Raw genomic sequence first — 21,369 nt, forward strand, 5'->3', positions numbered from 1 at the left:
ATGAGCTGAGACTTGGTCTTTATCAGTCGTTGCGTAGTGGATCATTGACTTTGGCAGGTACAAAATGTCACCGGGAAGCATTGTGAAAGTGTCACAGACCATATTGTCGATCTGGGCATAGTCAAAGCTAGTGCAACCTACACGTTGTCCGCGGCAGCAGAACATGAAACTTGTTGGACAGGATCATGGTTTTTTTTTTTTTTTTTTTTCATATCCATATATTTTGCAGTGGCGTACCTTCAACGTGTTTAATTTGAATTTCATGCAACTGGGCTAGTTCTGCCGGTGAAGCCGAGGGCCAAGTCTGACTACTGTTGAGAGCTTGACATAGGTGCCATTCTTTTTGGCCAGTGACTTGAACCACAAAAACGTCATAGCTACCATGGCGGAGCACAACGAGGTGAGATACACGGGCGGCAAACGGGTAAGCGGGCAGCACACGCCAGGGGGCAGAGGCACTGACGGATCCGTGTGTGGCTTCAAGGCATGAGCTTGACCGGCGGAAATATACGCGTGGGCCGTGACCTCGGGAGAGCCAAAGACGTCGCTGATGAGCATTTCAATTGGCTCTTTACTTACGCTCATGTGCTCGCGCCGAATGACGGCAGATTGGCCAGAGCGATAGAATTGGTCACTGTAGTCCATCCAGGTGGCGGCCTTGGGGAAGGGGAGCTTGGTGCTGTTGGCGGTCTTGAAGGAAAGAGCACTATCATCGTAGAGCTGCTGATATAGCTCGGTCATGAAGACATCAATGTTTTGAAGGTCACCAAACCAGGAATCCAAGGGCATCAAGCTGTCCAGGTGGCGGGAAATGTGCAGGTAGTTGCGACGATAAAAGTTTTTGAAAAAGGTTGAGGCAGCGTTGGGGCCAACGAGGTCTGCAAGTTGAAACGGGTGAGCATGGTTGGCTGCGGGCATGGCTGAGAGCAAGATGCACAACAGCAAGGTGGCCAGCGTGGCCGGGTGGCCAGCGGCCGGCATGTTCGCGTTGATGGCACCAGAAAGAAAGGCAATGGGCAGCCTCACGGCCACACTACCCAAGCCAGGTCAAATCCAACAGGCTGTGGTGGAAATGCACAATGTGGTTTCCAGAAAGGAGCGAAGAGCAAAAAATGACAGTGCGTGAGTGCCAGCGGTGGAAACAAAAGCGCCGTCCACCACTTTGAATGCAGTCGAGGTGGATGAGAAATAGGTGTGTGTGTGTGTGTATTGTGGAAGGGGTCAAGGTGAGCGCGGGGTGGCGGTTATCCCAGAGCAGCGCTCGCTGGAGGTGCGGCCCGACGAGGAAAAAAAAAACAAAATCGTGGTGGAGAGAAACTGTGCCCCAGCGGCCCGTCGATCCGCAACACACCTCGCAAAGGAAAGGGGCGGAGGTTGCTTTCTTGTGGCCGGCGATCTGGATGCCCGAGCACACCTCACCAGCGAGCAAGAGCGCAAGCGAAGGGCGGTGACGCGGAAGAGATGAGTGATGCTCAACCAACCGCAAGACATGGAATTACACAAACTCGATGACCTGCTGGGAAATGTGCTCGCAACACACCCACACACACACCCACACACACACACGAACTGACACATACCCATACATTCGTTCACACACACAAACACACACACACACACAAACATACACACACACACACACAATGCATGATGTCCTCATTCAAACATGAACCCCATACGTGCCCACTCCATTTCTGCAATGTGAAATGTCAACATCAGTTTCTACATCACCTTTTGCGCCTCTCTCTCTCTCTCTCTCTCTCTCTCTCTCTGTCCCTCTCTCTCTCTCTCTCTCTCTCTGTCTCTCTCTCTCTCTCTCTCTCTCTCTCTCTCTCTCTCTCTCTCTCTCTCTGTCCCTCTCTCTCTCTCTCTCTCTCTCTCTCTCTCTCTCTCTCTTCCCTTCTCTCTTTCTCCACCCCCAATGACAGTTCCACCCACAAATCATAGAGCTCGTTGTCTCACGTCAGAACCAAGCGCTGACGTACAGACGTAAACGAGGTGGTGGTGTGCTGTGGCTTTGGATCTCGCCAACACACCCGTATTGGTCCCTGTTCCCCCGACAGGCAAGACAATGGCCACATCGGTCCCAGTCCCCCGCAGGCTAGACAATGGCATGACGACCATGCCACCCCCCATAAACGTGGCGGCAGAGTCAGAAATTGTCACATTCGACAATAATAACGTCATGGGCATTTGATGAGTGAGGGAGTTGATCCGGAGGGAAAAAAGCCAGTGCACAGCTGCAACTGTAGAGAGCGAGCAATGTGAAATTCATTCATGACACAAAGACAAGCGAGCGAACAGCACTCGCTGATCACAAAAGGTTTTCACAGCATCGCCATCTTGTGTTTTTTTTTTGGCGGGGTGGGGGGGGGGGGGGGGGGGGCAAAAGAGGCAAAGAAACGGCTCAAAACGCCAGAGCACATCTGCTGGCCACACGACATGGTATGCAAAACAAAGAGTGAATCGTCCCTGAGGATGTGGGAGATGCGGACGAGCGTGTTAAATTTATGTCACAAATGCCAACATTGCAACTGGTGTTCACGCCACTCGGGCGCACATGACCTGTATTGAGCCAGATCAATCAGTCCTTGGATGAAACACAAAATCAAAGACACTGTTCGATTGAGAGGTTAAAAAAAAAGTCCGAGACTATTTTCTGGCCACAAAATCGAGCAGGCTTGGAGCTGATGGGTGGATTTAGGCGGTCCACTTGGCAACGCCCGACTGCTGAGTCACCGTGTCGTCAAGGGCAGCGTAGGCCACCTTCTCGTTGACAACCTCAATGCCGAGACCGTAGTAGCCCCAGAAGACGTGCGCATAGGGATCCCAGGTCTAAAAGCGCGTCAAACCAATTCGTTGACATGAGAATAATGTCATCCAAGCAGGCAGACTTTTTGTTTTTTTTTTATGTTCATCAACATCAGGAAGAACACGAGACGAGGGAGCTCACCTTGCCACCATCGCGGGTCTCAACAAAGTAGGCCTTGGGTGCCAGTTCACCGAGCTCGCCGCCGACAGCCCAGCCCAGGTTCTCGTTGGCAAAACGGATCTAAGTGCAGCATCATCATGAGCCGCAAGAAGAGAGGGGAAACGACAAAAAAAGGATGAGGGTGCCAAAGAAGCCGGGTGGCAGGGAGGATGCACGAGATCAGATGGATAAGAATGCGCGTACATCAATCAAAGAGAATCCGCCAATGTTGGAGTCCTGGGAGTAAAAGGTACGGTTCCAGGTCTCGCCGTCGTGGGTGCACCAAATACCGGCGCCGTCAAAGGGAAGATCCATCGACTCGCCAACAGCGCAGCAGTGCGTCTCAGAGGTGCAGTCAATGCCTATGAGAAGAGCAGAGAGGATGATGAATGAGGGAGGTGGCTCCATGCCCGTGCACCATGGGCGTGGTTCCGGCGACGAGGCGAGACAAGGGGGACAAACCATTGAAGTAAAAGGTATCGTTCTGGGCGAATTGCGTCTTCCAAGTCTTGCCACCATCAACAGTCTGTTAAACGCGGTTGATTCGTGGATGAACACTTGATGCAAGCATGGTCATGGACATTTAACCAAGGCAACTGGCCAAGAACAGCGCACGCAAGACCTACCTTGATCAGCTGAGCCTTGTAGCTGCCGGTGGTGTTTTGAAGACGGTGGGCCCCAAGGTCCTTGCGCCAGCGGCCAAATTCATCCTGGAAGACAGACTTGCGACCACGAGCAGCCATCTTGTCCCCAGGGAGGCGGGCGCGAAGGGCAGCAGGCAAGTCATCTTGGTCGTCATCCTGCTCCTGCTGGGGGAACTCACCAGCGGTGATGTCTGGGGAAGCGCACCAGCAAGCCAGATGAGTGTGGGGCGTGGGGAAATGCGGGAAAGCGTAACGGTAAGCTCAATGCAACGTACACCAAGTGTTTTCCGAGGGATAGGCGCCGTAGCGGGCAAAGGTGAAGAGCTCGGGAGCAGGGCGCTGCTCAAAGAGAACGCCACCATCGTGGGTGATGGCAGCACCACCATAGCCAAAGAAAGAGTTGGCACAGCCAAAGCGCTCGCCGTCGTTGTCAGTGGAGATGTAGCGGATGGACTGGGAGTGACCGCCACCGAGCGAGTCGTTGAAAGTGCGGCCATCGTCCTTGGAGTAGAGCTCGTTGAAAACTAATGGACATATCATTAAATGATGAAGAAGAAGAAGATCAAGAGTGAGAATGGGCAAGATCAAAATCTGAGAGGAATGCATGTGTTTGTGTTTGTGTTTGGGCGAAGCAGGTCCAGTAGCCTCCGCCTTGGCCTTGGCTTTGGCCTTGTTTTCGTCTCCATGCAAAATCACAAAAAAATCGTACCAGCGGTCACAATGACAGTGTTCTCCGAGCATTCGCAGTCGAAGAGCAGCAGGTCGTTGTTCAGGTTGCCCTGAGTCGAGTTCCAGGTGTGGCCACCATCAACCGTGTGCAAGATCTCGTTACCAAGACCGTTGACGGCGCCAGCCAGAAAGCCTAAAACAGAGGAGACGACACTAGGGTTCAGCAAGGTACGAGTCCGCCCAAGGACCAGCTGCCAGATTGTCTCCACAACAAGATAAACACGACCAAAGACAAAATGACGACGAAGAAACAGGGCGGTCGGGGGCCATCAACAACACTGCACCAGGCAGTCCGATCTTCAATCCCCGATTCCCGATTCCCTGATCCTGCCCTGATGCGCCTCGCTGATCAGCGCCGATCGCAGCGATCGCAGATCCACTGATATCGGCGGGGCCAGAAAAAACAAAAACAAAAAAGAGAGAGAGGGAACCGCGATCGCGCACCTTCATCCTCGTTCTTGAAGGTGATACCAATGTTAATGGTCAAGCCAGGGTTGGAGATGATCTCCCACTTGCCCTCTTGGCCCAGGGCCAGGGCCGTCAAGGCCAAAACGGCAGCGATCCGCAACAACATCTCTGCAGAAGAAGAAGAAGAAGAAGAAGAGAAAATCCTAAAAAACAAATGAGAGACGAGAGACAGAGAGTCAGAGAGAGACAAGAGAAGAGAGTGGGTGTGACAGAGGTTTGGTCGGTTTGAGAGAGACACAAAGAGAGAGACAGAGAGACAAACAGACAGACACACAGACACACAGACAGACACACAGACAGACACACAGACAGACACACAGAGACAGACAGCCAGAGAGAGAGAGTAAACAGAAGAGAGCTACCCAGAGCGTCAAACAGAGCGGGCGATCACTGACATGACCAGGAGCAAGACCCGTTGCTATCGCACACCATAGAGACTTATTGAAGAAGATAATGAATTTAATGAAGGTTTTCTTGTATTATCATGCCATTATATTAATGGTATTCCATTAGGTTGATGTTGTTAAAAAGGTGGGTTAGTGTAGCACACAAGGTGAGATTTCGACTGATGGGTGTTCAGCACAACTCGTGATTTTCAGTCGCACACAGATACCACTGCTACAACTACACATTAAACTACATAAAGTATGAAACGTGTATAAGGTAATTACATTGTCAATATTTGAGATACGACAATAACTTCATTTATATCTTCAATAGCTTGATGTGGGTCAAGAATAGAGACAATTTTGTTGCTGGAAGGGATGTCAGCATTTTGCGGATGTAAACAAAACACGGCGACAATTGGACGCCCCGCGATTTTGTGAAATTTTGTCGCTGGCGACGGAGCGAGCGAGCGGCGATTGCGGCAGATCGGACACCTGTAAACCGATGTTGCCTGTACAGAAGCACCCTGAGATTTGAAGCACAAAGAATCAACTGCGCTGGCTCCTTTTTGTTGATTTTTTGATCAACTGCCCCCCTCTCGCACGCGCCCTGCCTCAACCATGCGAGAAGCAGCAACAGATCGGGCCACGCCGATCGGCAGCGGTTGGCCCCAACACTGGCATCTATTGGCCCTACTTGTGCTCAATTTGGGCCAAATGGCTCAAACCAAGGCCCCTCCCAACATTGTCTTCTTCTTGGTTGACGACCTGGGCCACTACAACGGTGAGTCCTGCGATCAGCACGGCCGGTCAGCTCTTGGCCATCCCTGACTTTGACCAACCCTAACCACGCGCGCCTGTGGCGTACCACTAGTGGGCTACGAGGGCAACTCCAACGCCACCAGCCCCACTCTTGATCGACTGGCTTGGTGAGGTGATTGCCTCGGCGTTGTGCTCAGCGGGCTGCCGCTCGCTTTTGATGGACAACAAACGGCCAGCATTGCCTGCCTCTCACGTCACAGCTGCCGCCGTGTGCCTCACTAGAGAAGGCATCATTTTGAATCGACATTACGTTTACAAATTCTGCTCCCCTACCCGATCATCTTTTATGAGTGGACGTTTGCCCGTCCACGTCAACATTCAAGTCCGTCTGGCTCTTTTCTTTTTTTTTTCTCGCAAGTGTGTGGCTGCGGCTGTGCCAGCCGACCTCACGCCTGCCTTCACACAGAACAACCCTTCTAGCAAGAACGGCGGCGTAGATCTCCGCATGACCACCATTGCCGAAAAGCTCAAACAAGCAGGGTACGACAATCTGTGTCAACCCAACGTAGATGGTAGCTTTGTCTGCCACTGCCATTCACTCCAGCTTGGCTCAACCCACCCTCTCATGTCCAACATGTGTTGGAAACCGCGTCTCAAGGTATCGAACCCACACCTCTGGAAAGTGGCACGGTAAGTCGAATGAGCACGCCCAATGGGGGCGGGACATGATCCAATAATTGGCTGGCTCGCCTCATCTGGTACTCGGCCATACAACTATGGTAGCCGGCGGCTATGTGCAGGGCATGGTACCCATTCATCGTGGCTTCGACTCGAGCATTGGCTTTTGTACGTTGTTCTTCATATTGGCCTGAATACCAAAGGGACGATTTTGATCTGAGACCAGCTGACAGTGCGTTTGATGCTACGTTGTGTCGTGTAGTGAATGGGAACGAAGATCACTACACGTGAGTTGTCGTCTTGGAATGCAAATGTCCCTCGCTTGCCGTGACTTGGATCACGCCTGTTCGAGTGGTCAGCTCAAATGGGCTCAACAAAATGACTTCGTGACATTCCCCCGCCGGCGTTGCAATCACCGAGTCATGTCTAAAGAAGGGATGGAGACACAGCAGGCGGGTGAGAAGCCGACCAAGGGCATTCAACAGCCCTCCTGTGCCTTGTTCTGCATCGTATTGCCGCACCCGCTTCGACAAACGCGCGTGTTGGTAGTTGATAAGGATAAGTGATCCCACAAAGCTCGCGGCGCATGCAAGCCAAGCGTCGCGCTCGAACAACCCCCCCAAAAAAGTGAAAAAGGCTGGCTACACTTCCACCGTGACCGCCACCGTGACCATCACACTTTCACGCGACCATGCGCGCGACCAAACCCTGATCGTCTATTTTTGGCGGACAGGGCTTCGCTTAAGTAGCAAGCAACGTCTTCATTCTGTGCATTTCCATTTGGAACCATCGCAGTAAAGCAAGCCATTCCTGTTGTGTTGCTCTCTCTCTCTCTCTCTCTCTCTCTCTCTCTCTCTCTCTCTCTCTCTCTCTCTCTCTCTCTCTCTCTCTCTCTCTCTCTCTCTCTCTCTCTCTCTCTCTCTCTCTCTCTCTCTCTCTCTCTCTCTCTCTCTCTCTCTCTCTCTGTGGCTTGCTTGTGGGATTGGGTTTGGCGGGAAAACGTGCTTTTGTCGACAACTCACCACTGCCACTGCCACTGACATTTGCCACTGCCACTGCCACTTGGTTTTGGTTTTGGTTTCGTTGTAATTTTCTTGCTCGGGTCTGCACCTTGAAGGTCACTGTCAGCTTCTTGTTGTGTGCTTTTGCTCCAACCTTCGCCGTCATGGATCCGTCGGACCTGTTGTCACAACGCCGCAAAGTCGAACAGCTCGAGGAGCTATCCAGTCAATGTACGGAGTGATCGCCAAACACCATGCAATACGCCTGACGCTTTTGCAGAAATGCATTGCTTACCCGTTCCATGACTCCTCCGCCCCTCAACCCCAAATAATGTGTTTTTTGTTATGGCAGTGAAGGACTTGCAAGAACTCGTTGTCCAGCGGCAAGCTCAAGAGGACAAACATTTTAAACGCCTGGAGACGCGCCTGAGTTTGGTGGAGCAAAGGCTCGAGAAATCGGAAGGGCCTGCCATGCGGAGCGAAGATCGGTCTGCAAGTGAGCTGCAAGATTTGTCGGCAGAGCTGGTCCAGCTGGAGGAAGACGTCGGCCGGTGTCCTGAAGGACAAAGTCATGAGGCTCTCAAGGCTGAGACCGAGAGCATCAAGCAAAGCATTGAGGAGCTGCGAGCTGCCAAGGAGCAAAAGGACAAGGAGAATGCACTCAAGGCCGAGGAGCTGCGAGCTGCCATGAAGCAGAAGGACGAGGAGCTGCGAGCTGCCATGAAGCAGAAGGACGAGGAGATGCAAAGAAGCTTTGATCAATTTGCGCTCGCGGCCCACAATCATATGTTGGCCAGTTGCCTCAGCGACTGGCTGCTTTCAAGGTTGCATGCCGACCAAATTCCGTGGACTGGCCATCCGCCGCGGGTCATCGACCTCAGCAATTTTCTCAACATTGCGTTGGGCTACGGCGACGTACCGCGCCCATCATTTGAGTATATAGAGTGGTGTTTCACGCAGGCTCCCCTTGAAGCTCAATGGCAGATGCTCCAAGCCTACAGGGAATGTTGCAACAAGCTGAGAGCAAAGCACGTGTCGCCTGATCAATTTTTTGCTGCCGTGGAGCAACAACTTAGAATGTGAGCGTTGCGCCCGGCTCGCTTTGTGCGGTGCGCCTTGTCTCGTTTCTTTCTCTCCGGCAAACCCAGCCTTGCTTCAATCGATACTGCTCCTCCATGTCATTTTGGTAATGAGGTCTTTACATGGGAAAGATCACGGCGATCGGCAGTGTGTTGCCGCACGACTGACTGCTGTGCAACCACGGCCTCTGGTCTTACTGATTGTCCCCGTGTAACTCTCTGCCCCTGTGTCTCTCTGTCCTTGCACCTCTGTCTCTCTGCGTGTGCCTCAAGTGCCGGCCTCTGCCTTTTTCTTCAACTCTCGCTCCGAAGAGAGAGAGAAGAAGAAGAGGTCGTGTGGTCCCTAAGCACGTGTGATGTTAGGTCAGGATCTGACAAGAAGCGATCCAACTCTAATACATGCCAACGTCACTGCCACACCTGCACAACGCGTGAGACACTATGATGACTAATATAGGATCACACCTGATGACCCGAAACGCCACACTTGGCAACAGTCCTCTTTTCCTTTGAGTTTTGTCCTTGGTTGAACCTCTCTCTCAGTTGCCGTGAGTTTGACATTTAGGATGTCGTTCTCTCTGAACTTTCTCTCAAAAGCCTCTGTGTCTCTAAAATCCCTTTGCTCACACATGGCTTTGAAATTTTCTGCATCCATGTTTCTCCGTCTCTCTGCCCAGCCTCTGGCGCTGCCTTCTGTCTCTTTTGGTCTCTTCAGCCTCCCAGCGTGGACAACCGTTTCCAACAAACAAAGTCTCTCTCTCTCTCTCTCTATCGCGTGTGTTGCAGTCCGCGATCGCCGACGGCACACACACACACACACACACACACACACACACACACACACACACACACACACACACACACACACACACACACACACGAGCAACGGTGCAGTTTGCGATCATCGACGAGCTGCTCCTCTTGTCTCCCTCCTCTCCCTATCCCCTCCTAACCCTCCTAATACTCCTCTCTCTTTCCCCTTCTCCTTCTCCACCGCCTTCCCTCGCCCCCACCTCTCTCCCTCTCCTTGCGCTTTTTTTTTTATCAAGAGTGCAGTGACATTTCTCTTCTCTCTGACCTTGGAACCATCGCCCCCGCCACTCCCCCGCGCCGTCCGTCAAACGAAACCAGCGCGCAGAGGCAGAGATCAACGGGTCCATGATGATGCATGCGGCACTCATCCCCTGGTTGATCGGGGCCCTGTGCCTGGCCGTTCACGTGTACTCGCAGCAAGTGCCCAGCTTGACGGTGGACGAGGATGGCACGCTGCACATCAACTCGACCAAGCGCGTCATTGTCAATGGAATCGACGTGGCCGAGGCCGGCACCACACTCCTTGATTTCCTCGAGAACAACCCCAAAAAGTCGTCTCGACATGAGCCATGTACGCATATTCGGTCGTGGGTGCCGACCTGGACCGGGATGGCCATGTGGACATTGTGAGCGCGAGTCGGAACGATGACAAGCTGGCTTGGTACAAAAACCTTGGCAATGGTCAGTTTTCCGACGCGATCAACATTTCCCTCGAGGTTGATGGCGCCGTGTCGGTTCATACGGCCGATTTGGATGACGACGGAGACCTGGATGTCCTTGCGTTTGGAAGCTCCAATAACTCCATCGTTTGGTTTGAAAATGACGGTCAAGGCGGTTTCATGATCAGCCACGTTATCGACAGCAATGCCCCGGGTGCAACCGATGTCATCGCCGCCGATCTTGACGACGATGGCGCCCTCGACGTTGTTGCTGCCGTGAGTTTGGAGAACAAAGTGGCTTGGTACCGCAATCTGGGTGGGTCCTTTTCAACGCAGCAAGTCATTTCCACCAACGTCCAGGATGCCCGTGCAGTGTATGCTGCGGATTTGAGCGGCGATGGGCGCTTAGACGTCCTCGGCGTGAGCGACAACAGCGACTATGTCTGCTGGTTTCGTAACATTGACGGATCCACTTTTGCTGCACGTGAGCTCATTGCCACCAACATCATAGACCCGCGTGACGTGTACGCCGCTGATCTCGATGAAGATGGTGATGTGGATGTGTTGTCTGCCAGTCTGGCAGATGGCACCATCGCCTGGTACCGCAATGATGGTGATGGCAACTTCACCAAACGCATCATCACAACGTCGGCTTCTGGGGCGCATGCCGTGCGCGCGGCCGACGTCGACGCGGATGGCCATCTCGATGTCCTAAGTGCCAGTGCATATGCCAATGCCATTGCCTGGTATCGCGGCAATGGTCGGGGCGACTTTTCAGAGCCCATTCCCATCACCACGAACGCTCAACGCGCCTACAGCGTCGAGACGGCCGACCTCGACGGCGATGGAGCCCTCGACGTCCTTAGCGCCAGTGCCTACGATCACAAGATTGCCTGGTACCGCAACGATCAATGGGCCTGGCGAGCTCGCTTTTACTAGCAGTCCAGCTGACCCCGCCTTGACCTTGCTGCGCTTTTTCCCATTTCCCCTTCTCAAGAGTGAAAAAAAAAAAAATTGATGGCTCGAGTTGCACGCCAATCTGCCGTAATTTTGTTTTCTTGGTCATTTGCAGTCACATGTCAACGCCCTCCCTCTTCCCGTGCATAAGAAAAGAAAAGGTATCCATGGACGTATCATGCTAAAGAAGCAGAGAAACAAGACACATGGGTGTCGCCATCAAGTTGTCAATTCAGTGCATTACGACCGTCGCACGCTGGGCAGACCGCGTGATGCTAGAAACCAAAAAGACGCCTTGCTGGAGAGCGTTTGCTTTCGGATACAGGCATTACAAGAACACGGGCGGGTTTCATCGAATTTAATCGAAGAGGGAGAAACCATCCATGTCCTCATCCTCAGACTCCTCGGGTTCGGGGGCCTTCTCCTCGGCCTTGGCCTCACCAGCACCACCGGCAGCGGCAGCAGCGGGGGCGGCGGCGCCACCAGAGGGGACGGAAGCAAGCTTCTCCTGGCCCTCGGCGATCAGCTCCTCGAGCTCCTTGTCAGCCAGCTGGGAGATGACCTAGAGAGGGTTGAAGCAAACATGACATGATATTCAGAATGAGCACTGGGCTTGTCCAAACAAGAGTACCAAGCCAATGTATGATGCACGAGTGGATCAACCATGGTTGAGGAGGAGAAGAAGGTGTCACATCAACGCCAGAACGCAACCGTGAAGCAAACAAACACGGGAGCAACCACATCATGCCGTATCCTTGTGGGACCAAACATAACGCGCGAGGATGCATTTTAATCTGGGCCTCTGAAAGACCGCCCAAGTCAACAGCGACCAGACTGCTCCGAAGAGCAATCTGGCTGATGCTTCCTTGACGGTGAGTAAGAGGCCGTGTCGGCTCAAAGGTGTTTGACCGTTGTGTGGTGTGGTTGTGTGGTGGGAAACAATATTGCATTCTTGTGTGGATGAGTAGGTGTTGGTATGCTTCGACTTACAGTGTTGAGCTGCTCATCATCGACGCTGACACCGACAGACTCGAAGATCTTCTTGAGATCGGCCGCAGAGGGCTTGGCGTTGCCACCGAGGGCAGCCAGAAGGTAAGCCGCGACGTACCGCATGCTGAGAGAAAAAAAAAGATGATGAAAATGGGAAGTGAGTAAGCGGTCAACATCCGGGTGGCCGACAACGAAGACAGCAAAGTAGGAGCAAGGTGTATATGGAATGGTACGCTGGTTGCATAACTCGGTCAAGTAATCCCCGAGCTGATGCCAAATTGGCAAGGTGCTACGGGATGAACCGCAAAAGCACCACGTGTGCGTGATGATCGAGCTGCGACAAGATGTGCGTGTTGCTCGAACTGGAGGTCACCCAACTCTGGAGACAAGAGGAGAAGAGGAAGAAGAGGAGCTAGCTACCGTGCGCGGTGGCAACGGCAGATTGGAGCGTATGCACTCGCCACAAGAGCGAGCCAGCATCGCCAGCCAAGATCCGTGTCACTGCCTCTTTTCACTCTCTGCTCCTCGTCGCTCCATGTGCACACGCCACACGCTCATCTTGTCCAGCTCAGCCAACCGGCAACCAGCGCACCACACCAACACCAACGCCAACACCATCACCACTACCACTACCAGGAAGCAGGGGAAGCGGGCTGCCGTTTTCACGGGGGACGTACTTTAAGGTTGATAAGACCGGCGAAGTACGTTTCAACGCGACAAAGCAGGGAAAGAGTAAAGTGACCACCGCACCATATGGTGGGTCTGTTTATACGGCCTGGTGCTGCGCCGACCCCCTATGGCTGTAAGCTTGTAAGGTTAAGGAAGCGCGGGCAGACAAAAGAATCTCGTGTGGCGAAACGCGTTGGAAGCTGGATCAGGGTTCAAATCTCGAATGTCAGACTGTTCAACTTTTTTTCTCCCCCAAGAAAAAAAAGAAAACTGAGCCACTGGCCTTACACTTGGTAGCAAAGAGAGACAGAGAGAGAGAGACAGAGAGAGAGAGAGAGATACACAAGACACTCACGCACACTCAGTGGCGGCGGTGCCATTCAGATATGGGGGCAGGGATGGTCGGCGGCTTCTTTTGATCAGTCAATTTGGAAGATATGCGTGGGAAGGGGTGAAGTGTCCTTTTCGCTGGCTTGACTGCCGTGTCGACGCAGCCACCAGCAATTGAAAAGACGGAAAATCGGCCAGCCAGGACAGGCGTGTGCCAGAGTTTGGACCACCACCAGAGTTTGGCAGGTTGCATCGAGCTCCTCCAGCGCGGCGGCAGGATGAGCAGGATTCTCTCTAAGATTATACAAGGACAAACAAAACAAAAACAAAAAAAGACACGGGGGCCAGGAGCAAGTCGGCGGGCAGAGGTGTGCTGGGCTGTCCGGGCAGGATTCCGAATCAACAGAGTAGAGGCTTAGGGCCATTTCCATTGTCCTGGCGCGGGCTCCTCGTCCAGTTGTTGCCAGGGCTCGTGCTGCAGCATCAACTCGGCCAGCTTCAGCTCATCCTCAGCCTGCAACAATAGCAGCACATGTGTCCGTGAGTCAAGCTCGACCCCTCGGCTCGCAGCATGCTAAGACTCGAGACCTTGGTGCGCAGAAAGAGTGGCTAGAGCTCACCTGCACAATAATCTGCTCAACCTGGAGACCAGGAAAGTTGGCCTCAAAAGCATCAACATCCTCGCTCTGCACAAAATGACGCCGTGAGCAACAGGCCTGACAGCGCTCCAACAGTTGACCAGAACAATCTAGAGGGTCCGACCGGCAAGGCACGCCTGGCTGACCTTTTCCAAAATGGCCTGACGCTCCTTGGTGATGGCCTCTACCTTGGAACGGTACGCGGCGCTCTGTGGCATGCGGCCCACTACCTGCAGCGTAGCGCCGTACAGACCCGACAGCACCTGCCCCGCGCCAAACCCCCAAAGGTCAGCACACACACACACACTTGCGCATAAACCAACAAAAAGCTAACGCGCAGGTGGATTTCGTACCTCCTGAGGGTTGGCGACCTTGTGCAGGCCTGTAATGCCGGTCGTCTGCGCATCAGCCAAGAGTCGAGCGCCGCTATATGAGTCGCCCGCCAGGGAAAAAAGAAAAACCGACCCCTCCATGCTCCGTTTGGCCCCGTTTTAGCCACACGAGCAAGATGCCAACGCCATGACACCACAAAAACATCGCAACCGCGCCGTCTGCACGACTGCCTTGCACCCCCGGCTCGCTTCTTCGGCGCTTACCTTGCGCAGGGCGTGGCGGAGGTACGAAGCCATGTCGACGGTCACACAGACTGAAAATGCGAGAGAGAGAGAGAGAGAGAGAGAGATGAAGCCAGGTAAACCTGTAAACAACAGTTGTTTTGCATGGATTGCCGCTTGGTCAAAAGGATAACGAAAGACAAAAAAGACAAAAAAAGAAAAAAAGTTGGATCAGATGGAAATTTGTCTGCTGCACAACACAAAGTGCCCGGCGATGAACCGCACAACGGTAGCCGACACGCACGCACGCACACACACACACACACACACACACACACACACACACACACACACACACACACACACACACACACACACACACACACACACAAAGGGTTCCTATCAAGTCAACGAAATCAAAAAAGAGAGAGAATGGCAGGTAAGCTGCCGTAGCTGCTGTAGTCAATGGCTCACTAAGGACTAAATGTTGGACGCTCGAAGTTCGTCTTGCGTGACATCCAACAGATACTTTAGCGCTTCGTAAATAAACTGATATTGGGATGCTGTTTGCACCATAATACGTCGATGCTTGCGAAGCTGGAGCACCACGGCATCCACGTCCATCGAATGGCCATCCTGTGATTCATCCCCATCGCGCATGAGCCAGATCGGAGGACCACACTCCACCCAATTGGTCAAAACATCTTACCGCAATGGCATCTGCAAGCATGTCAAAAGCGATAAAGGTGCCCGAACGACCGACGCCGGCACTGCAGTGCACAACCACGCGGCCCGATGGCTCCTCAAAGTCACGCTACAAAAATAAACACAAGGGAAGTGTTATCCATTCAAAGAAAGATGATCAACCAAGGGCACGCTCAAGGGGAAGAAAAAAAGACGGGCTCAGCCCTCAGCTAAAGAACCGAGATTAGCCCTTGGCCAAACGTACTCGCACGGCCTGCATGCAGCGCAGAAAGGATTCAACTTCTGGCGTCCCGTGATCAGGCCAGGATTTCATCCAAATATGCTCCGTCACCAATGGCTCGTACTTGACCCCACGCACATTGCTGCGCGGGACCACCATCAGCCGCCGCCGCTCGTAAACCTGAGCATCGACCAAGCTTTGGCACGTCACCTATAACCCACACCCAGTCGGTGCCGCAAAATGAGCTGGAGGGCTTCACGCAAGGAAAACCCAGGCGTGCTGTCTTCTTCATCTCCACTTTGATATAGATATTATGCATTTCACCAGCCAAAGAAAATCAAACGATTCAACAAAATAAATAAGCATTTTGATCTTGACAGAGTGCACACCAACCGTAAAGTTCTCAAACGTCTTGGACGCGCCCGGATCTTGCGGAAAGTATGGACTGCATTTGCGCGGGTTGATGCTGCAAAGCATAATCACGAGGGGCGAATGCTCCCCGTAGACCATGCGCCAAAAGTCATCCTCTGTGTGGGGCAAAGGCCTGCGCACGACCACAGACACGGCGCAAGAGTGAGACCAGAAGGGACAGCCCCGCCTGCGCCTCAAAACCCAATGGTCAATAAGCATCACACGCACAAACATACCCTTGTGCTGCAATGTAGGGACGGTGCCCGATGTTAGGCATGTAGTTGGCGTTGATGTAGTCCCCTTCTGCTGCACCAATCTGCTTCAGCGGCACACGGCTGGCATCATAGGGCAGAATGTCGCTGTATCGGTTCTTGGCTGGGTTGGCCCGAGCCGCTTTGACGGTCTGCCGAGCATAGCCAAGATCCTCGTCCTCCTGACGCAGACGCATGTACACCTCCTCCAACCGTGACGCATGGGCCAAGTGCATGACCTCGGCTGTCACATGCTGATAGTCTGCTTCAAAACTCGCCTGCATACCCGAAACAAGACAAGCGCCCCGCATACAATGCGTGTCAGACTCGACCCAGATGACTGTTTCAAAGCTAGACAAGTCAGGTGAGGCGCCAAAAGCCAACAAAGCACCCCAGACGGATTCAAAACGCACCACGTCCTCCACTTTGAGACCGAAAATGGGCGAGGGCTCTTGCCGAATCACCTGTAGGTTACAAAGTGCGTCAACACATGTCATGACACCCGCCATGTGACCCGCCATGAGATTCGCGACTCAAAATCACGCCAACTGGGGGGAGATGAGCACTCATACAAGACGTACCGTCGTCTTGAGACTGCGGGTGATGCCATTGACGGAGGCGTGGTCCGGAGTGGGGGAAAAGAGCGGAACGCGCTCTTCAGTCGAACCACGGCGCCCAAGGGCCCCTTGATTCCAATACTGGCGCGTGAGTACAATGGTCACGAACACCAAGGCCACGAGAGCGCCACAAATAATCAAAGCGTCAGTGCTCTTGAGCCGGCCAAAGTCTGCATGGGTGTGTGGGCGATACACCATGTGCAGCGTGTAAACCACCACCGATGCATTCGAGCTGCTAGGCAGATGTAGAAGGTCAGGCGTTCCCACGGTGGGGTACAGATACACGGTCAAGTTGTGCAGGCTTGGGTCGGAGGTCGGCAACGAAACGTTCAAGTGACCACTCGCGGTCTTGTTGTAGTCGGACAAAACCTCATTCTAGCAGGCGCAGACGCGAACCGATTCAAGTGAGCTGTTTGCGGTCAGGCCATTCTCTTTTGCCACCAAGCAGAAGCATGAGACGTACAGTGCTGGCATTGACAACCCAAAGTGAGATGCTTGGTGTGACAATGTCCGAGGCGTGAGCGATAATGTTGACATCCTCGCGGAACTCAACGGTATACTCGGTGATGTTGGCCAAGAAAGCCGGTGTGAAAGAGACGACGTTTGCCAGCTCAAGGCCGTCCAGCACGGGAAAGTCTGTGAGTGGAGAATGTTGGAAAAGTGCAAATGATGAGCGTGAGCGTGAGGGTCCAGCCAGCCATGGTGCGGCCAGGTAGGATCTGGGTGAGGGAAAAAAAAGGACGTTTTTGAAAAAAAAAAAAATAAATAAAGGAATTGGCACGTTGGTTGCTCCTCACCAGGAAAGAAGGAAACGTTGTAGGATGAGGTGTTGACAAGGTCGTCGTCCGCGCGCACGTAGATGGTCAAGGAAGAGTTGACGCCCGGCGACAACTTGAGTTCTTTAGGACCGCTGGCGTGAAGGTGCTTGGGTGTGCTTGCTAGGATCTGCACGTCCGTGCTAGACACGGGCAGGGGCCCGTAGGTGCGAGTTTCTGGGGCAAAGCCAAAGTCGCTGATGGAGGGGATGGTTGTGATATTGCTTAGTTGAGGCGTGACTGCGATGGCACGGGGCGTTGGAGAGTTGTGAGGCAAGGGTGAGTGGTTCTGACGTTGGTGTGCATCCAGTCTTGCAAATGTAGCCCGACGTACCGTAGGTCAAGTTGACTTTGATGCTCTCAAAGACCTGGTCTTTGCTGTCCACCGTGCTGTTGATGAAGTACTGTGGCCGTGGTTATGAAGACGTGTGAGCAAGGGTAGAACGACATCGCGCGAGTCAAGAGTGGACGCAGACCCAAGCTCCAGTTAAGAAGCACTGACTGGCAAGACGTACGACAAAGGGTCTCATGGTTGAGACGCTCGGGGGAGAAAACTTGCAACGATCAGCACAAGCGCTGTGGGGCACGAGTTGGATCTTGCGCTGGCTGACTACACCACTGTAGGCAAGATTGGCAGATGTTGTAGAAACTCGGTTGAGGCGAGCTGTTGGGCTGGACAGCGTGGTCGTGAGGTTGACTAGAGCAGCGAGTGAGACCTGTGTGAGACAAGAAAGGTTGCACGCGTGCTGGGTGGAGGGACAGACCCCCCGAGTGATGGGAAGAGGGGTACGAGGACTGGCGGCGACGTACTGCGTTCAAAGGTGACGGTATAGTTGTGCATGCTCACGGGTTGATCCTCGGTGTATTGGACACTAAGTTGCTGGGGCGGGTTGCTGCTCCCGATGTGAGGCAGAACCCAGTGACAGGTGGTTTCAACGTTTGTGCTGGTGCAATTGTCGGAGCCCACCACGGTGGTGGGTACTAGCGAGTTGGTGATGGTGAGGGTGACGTAATCGGCTGCTGTGGTGATGTTGGGTTGAGTTTCGTTTGCGCGGTTGAACTTGAGGGCAGGGGCGGTTTGCAGAGTTACTGGCAGTGCCAAGGAGACTAGATAGAGAGGTCAAGACAGGAGTTTGAAAGCAAGAGTAACACGTGTCCCGTTAGCCAAATGCCTGAGCAGCTGCTGCTGAGCACGGGGTGCAGCGATTGCCCATGAGATTTTCATGGGTTGAGCCAAGCAAGAGTGGGCTGGAGGGCATACCCATGTGAATGGGGATGTTGAGAGTGGCAGAGACATTGATGTCACAGCTGCTGGCGAGGTTCAAGGTGACTGATGTTGCGGGGAGGGGAAAGGAACACAGATATAGCTCATCATGATTGGGGTCAACTTGACACGCTGTGGGGTACACCGTGCAGGATTGGCGCGCGAGGGAAATGTTAAGCTGATGGGCAGCCGTGGACACGATGCCTTCCTTGAGCTGGCCGGGGGCAGTGCCGGTAATGTTGATACCGAAGCGCTCTACGGGATAGAACATCCAGTGGTGGCATGTCGTGCAGTTGGGCAGGAAATCACAGCAGCGAGTGAGGAACAACGCAAGCTGTCAAGCATGGGGCAAAGGGGCTGGCCCACGCCTCGGAGAGCGGGCTGAGTTGTCAAGAAAGTCAAGCTCACGAACCGCGAGTGATGTTGAACAAGATGGGGGCATCGTGAACATCGTCGCGGCCACGCAGTTGGGTGATGACGGTGTTATTGCCAAGGGATAGGTCGTGGACAGTGCATTGGGTGTCAATGCAGGTGGGCTCCGTGTAGGTGAAGGCGGGAGAGGAACCAAAAGAAAAGGTAAGGTTTGACTGCGTGGTGCGAAGGGGCGTGGCCAGCACGGCGGGAGCGATGGTCGAAAGGGTCGGGGTTGCTACGAGCGGACATGTGGCACTTGGGTGAGCGGAAACAGTTGGAAGGCCCGGGGCACCGGCGAGGACTCACGCACCAAGAGTAAAGATGACTTGACCGGCCGAGGCGGTTGTGTTGTAGGTCATGGGGAAGGAGGTGTTGTGAAGGCTGGAGGTTGCCGAGGAGGCATTGAGGAGAAGGGTGATGGGCGCCGATGTTTGGGGCACGATGTGAGCACCGATGGCGCAAACGGCGGGCGAGGGCAGACTGCAGCGGGCCACGATGGTGTGGATGGGTAGGAGGGTGGTGGCGGCAAAGTTGAAGGAGCGATCTGGTCCCTGCCAGGTGGAGGCATTGTCGGCGGTGATGGCAAGACCGTGTGTGACGACGAGGGCAAAGTTGAGGGCGTGTCCGATCTGCTGTGCGGTGCACTCGAGCGTCTCGGAGAAGTTGGCGGGAAGGGTGCAGGTACGGTTATGGGTGCAGGAGAAAGAGCTGGAGCTGCAGTTGACAAAAGCATCAAAGGACAGGCGGATCGGGGCTGGAGTCGGGGTGTATTGGGTTGCAAAGGTGACTTGCGGCGGATAAGCCAGGGTCCAGGTGCTCCCATTGATGACGGGAGCTAGGGAAGAGCCGAGGACAATGGCGTTGTCCACTTGCTGGAGCCGAAGGCCGTGAACGGGGGCTGAGGACAAAAGGCAACAGAGAGCGGCCAGACCAAAGATCCCAAGGCGGCCGGGTAGGCCCAGGGCCAGGCCTGCGGGGGCCCGACGTTGCACCATGGCGTTGTACGGCGTTGGTGCAGAAGGGGAGCCGGCTGGGGTTGAGCCGGTTTCCAGCCAAGGCGTTGAGGGCGGTTACCCAAGGACGAAAGAGGGGAGAGGAGCAGCTAAAAGGAAAAGGAGGGGATGAGGGCGTTGATGTATGAGCCCGATCGATCCGATCCACGTGCGGCCCCGCTCGACCTGCTGCCAGGACCAGTTTGAGCCGGCGAGCAAACGAGCAGAGTGAGTCCGAGCCGGGCAATGGAGCAAAAATGGCGAGCTCACACTCTCTCTGTTCTGCCCAGGGCCAGCTATGCAGGATGTGCATTCAAAGCAGACCCATTGGCACTGGATCAAATGCTATCCGAGCTCGCACACGGCGACGCGTCGCGCGCAGTGAACTTTTTTTTTTTTTTTTTGGAGAGAGAGAGAGCTCGCTGCCACTTTTTTCCAAGGCAGAGAGAGGACGAGAGAGGAGGATCAAAGGCAGAGATGGGACAAGGCGGCGGGTGTGGATTCAGAGAAACGAGGTCAAAGCACGAGATGGATAACGTTAATCACAAGCTGTATCAGAGAGAAAGAAGCGCTCAGAGACTTGAGCCAGAGATGAGCACACAGAGCAGAGAGAGAGACAGAGAGAGACGAGGAGCGGAAAGCGGGAAAGAGAGACGTTACGTACCCGCACTCGTTGAATGACAAATGCAACAACGAGAGACTTGTTGAAGCGATTTATGGACTTGTTGAAGAGAGTCTTATTTTTTATTAACAAACACCAACAAAATACATGGTACTTTGTGTAGGTGTTTATACACTTTTAGTGTTATAAGCAACCACTATGTTAAGGATTATTTATTATCACTATCTTCGTCTACACAAATGACCGGCTTGTTTACAACAGTAGTTGAAGCCGGTCGTGTTTATTGAATTGTGGTCCTCAAGCTTTTCCCCGCAAACTCATTCAAAATTTTGCGTTCCCGTGTGTGTGTTCGGCGACCTAAGGCAATTCAAGAGGCCGAACAAGATCCCATGACCATGGCCCCTCTGGCCCCGCTGCCAAATCGTCATTAGATGTTCACATCATCATCATCATCACCATCATCATTATTATTCGTGTCCATATCCCAACACCCCGACCAGCGCTTCAACGGCAACACCGCCATTCGTAAACCACTTGAACGAGTTGTTGTCACCCTCTATGTGAAGCCTTGATCGTTGCTCCTTAGGCAATCTCTCTAAATCTCTCTCTCTCTCTCTCTCCTAAATCTCTCTCTCTCTCTCTCTCTCTCTCTCTCTCTCTCTCTCTCTCTCTCTCTCTCTCTCTCTCTCTCTCTCTCTCTCTCTCTCTCTCTCTCTCTCTCTCTCTCTCG

General features: G+C 53.5%; 7 protein-coding genes across 7 annotated transcripts in view; 2 read left to right on the forward strand and 5 right to left on the reverse strand.

Moving 5' to 3' along the window:
• Positions 1-273: 273 nt before the first annotated feature.
• Positions 274-981, reverse strand: MONBRDRAFT_8277 (uncharacterized protein; the record flags this gene model as incomplete). Its single annotated transcript, XM_001745908.1, has 1 exon — positions 274-981. The coding sequence occupies one exon, from the start codon at positions 979-981 to the stop codon at positions 274-276; it is 708 nt and encodes a 235-aa protein (XP_001745960.1).
• Positions 982-2,489: 1,508 nt separating this feature from the next.
• Positions 2,490-4,955, reverse strand: MONBRDRAFT_32450 (uncharacterized protein). The gene is made up of 8 exons (XM_001745909.1): positions 4,789-4,955; positions 4,325-4,477; positions 3,891-4,139; positions 3,598-3,806; positions 3,434-3,497; positions 3,176-3,333; positions 2,954-3,052; positions 2,490-2,835 (listed from the first exon to the last, which is right to left on the reverse strand). Exons 1-8 carry the CDS (start codon positions 4,916-4,918, stop codon positions 2,701-2,703), a joined length of 1,197 nt encoding a protein of 398 aa, XP_001745961.1. The 5' UTR covers positions 4,919-4,955; the 3' UTR covers positions 2,490-2,700.
• Positions 4,956-5,819: 864 nt separating this feature from the next.
• MONBRDRAFT_8279 (uncharacterized protein) lies at positions 5,820-8,722 on the forward strand (the record flags this gene model as incomplete). The annotated part of the gene is made up of 4 exons (XM_001745771.1): positions 5,820-5,982; positions 6,221-6,500; positions 6,565-6,650; positions 7,992-8,722. 4 exons carry the CDS (start codon positions 5,820-5,822, stop codon positions 8,720-8,722), a joined length of 1,260 nt encoding a protein of 419 aa, XP_001745823.1.
• Positions 8,723-10,100: 1,378 nt separating this feature from the next.
• Positions 10,101-11,129, forward strand: MONBRDRAFT_8280 (uncharacterized protein; the record flags this gene model as incomplete). Its single annotated transcript, XM_001745772.1, has 1 exon — positions 10,101-11,129. The coding sequence occupies one exon, from the start codon at positions 10,101-10,103 to the stop codon at positions 11,127-11,129; it is 1,029 nt and encodes a 342-aa protein (XP_001745824.1).
• A 229-nt stretch (positions 11,130-11,358) lies between these two features.
• On the reverse strand, positions 11,359-12,816 carry MONBRDRAFT_37099 (uncharacterized protein). The gene is made up of 2 exons (XM_001745910.1): positions 12,138-12,816; positions 11,359-11,709 (listed from the first exon to the last, which is right to left on the reverse strand). Exons 1-2 carry the CDS (start codon positions 12,258-12,260, stop codon positions 11,506-11,508), a joined length of 327 nt encoding a protein of 108 aa, XP_001745962.1. The 5' UTR covers positions 12,261-12,816; the 3' UTR covers positions 11,359-11,505.
• Positions 12,817-13,218: 402 nt separating this feature from the next.
• Positions 13,219-20,020, reverse strand: MONBRDRAFT_32452 (uncharacterized protein; the record flags this gene model as incomplete). The annotated part of the gene is made up of 21 exons (XM_001745911.1): positions 13,219-13,650; positions 13,757-13,822; positions 13,921-14,037; positions 14,128-14,172; positions 14,371-14,471; positions 14,633-14,727; positions 14,858-14,964; positions 15,038-15,142; positions 15,278-15,463; positions 15,647-15,797; positions 15,901-16,193; positions 16,329-16,379; positions 16,497-16,907; positions 16,996-17,168; positions 17,330-17,587; positions 17,682-17,751; positions 17,863-18,044; positions 18,158-18,454; positions 18,609-18,866; positions 19,024-19,260; positions 19,336-20,020. The coding sequence occupies 21 exons, from the start codon at positions 20,018-20,020 to the stop codon at positions 13,552-13,554; spliced, it is 3,987 nt and encodes a 1,328-aa protein (XP_001745963.1). The 3' UTR covers positions 13,219-13,551.
• Positions 20,021-21,221: 1,201 nt separating this feature from the next.
• The window catches only part of MONBRDRAFT_25497 (uncharacterized protein), a gene marked incomplete at both ends in the record, with an annotated part of 5,445 nt that continues 5,297 nt past the window's right edge, over positions 21,222-21,369 (reverse strand). Inside the window, one exon of the mRNA XM_001745912.1 lies at positions 21,222-21,365. Coding sequence (XP_001745964.1) covers positions 21,222-21,365 — 144 coding nt within the window. The remainder of the gene's footprint in view (positions 21,366-21,369) is intronic.

The sequence above is a fragment of the Monosiga brevicollis genome, genomic scaffold (assembly GCF_000002865.3).
Source record: "Monosiga brevicollis MX1 MONBRscaffold_10 genomic scaffold, whole genome shotgun sequence".
Taxonomy (NCBI): Eukaryota; class Choanoflagellata; order Craspedida; family Salpingoecidae; genus Monosiga; species Monosiga brevicollis.

Bases quoted from the DNA above. Each gene is read 5' to 3' on its own strand.
- MONBRDRAFT_32450 (XM_001745909.1), bottom strand. From the start codon at position 4,918: ATGTTGTTGCGGATCGCTGCCGTTTTGGCCTTGACGGCCCTGGCCCTG. The intron at 4,478-4,788 runs GTGCGCGATCGC...CCTCTGTTTTAG, and splicing joins CTTCAAGAACGAGGATGAAG to GCTTTCTGGCTGGCGCCGTC. The intron at 4,140-4,324 runs GTACGATTTTTT...TATGTCCATTAG, and splicing joins CACTGTCATTGTGACCGCTG to TTTTCAACGAGCTCTACTCC.
- MONBRDRAFT_37099 (XM_001745910.1), bottom strand. From the start codon at position 12,260: ATGCGGTACGTCGCGGCTTACCTTCTGGCTGCCCTCGGTGGCAACGCC. The intron at 11,710-12,137 runs GTAAGTCGAAGC...AACCCTCTCTAG, and splicing joins ATGATGAGCAGCTCAACACT to GTCATCTCCCAGCTGGCTGA.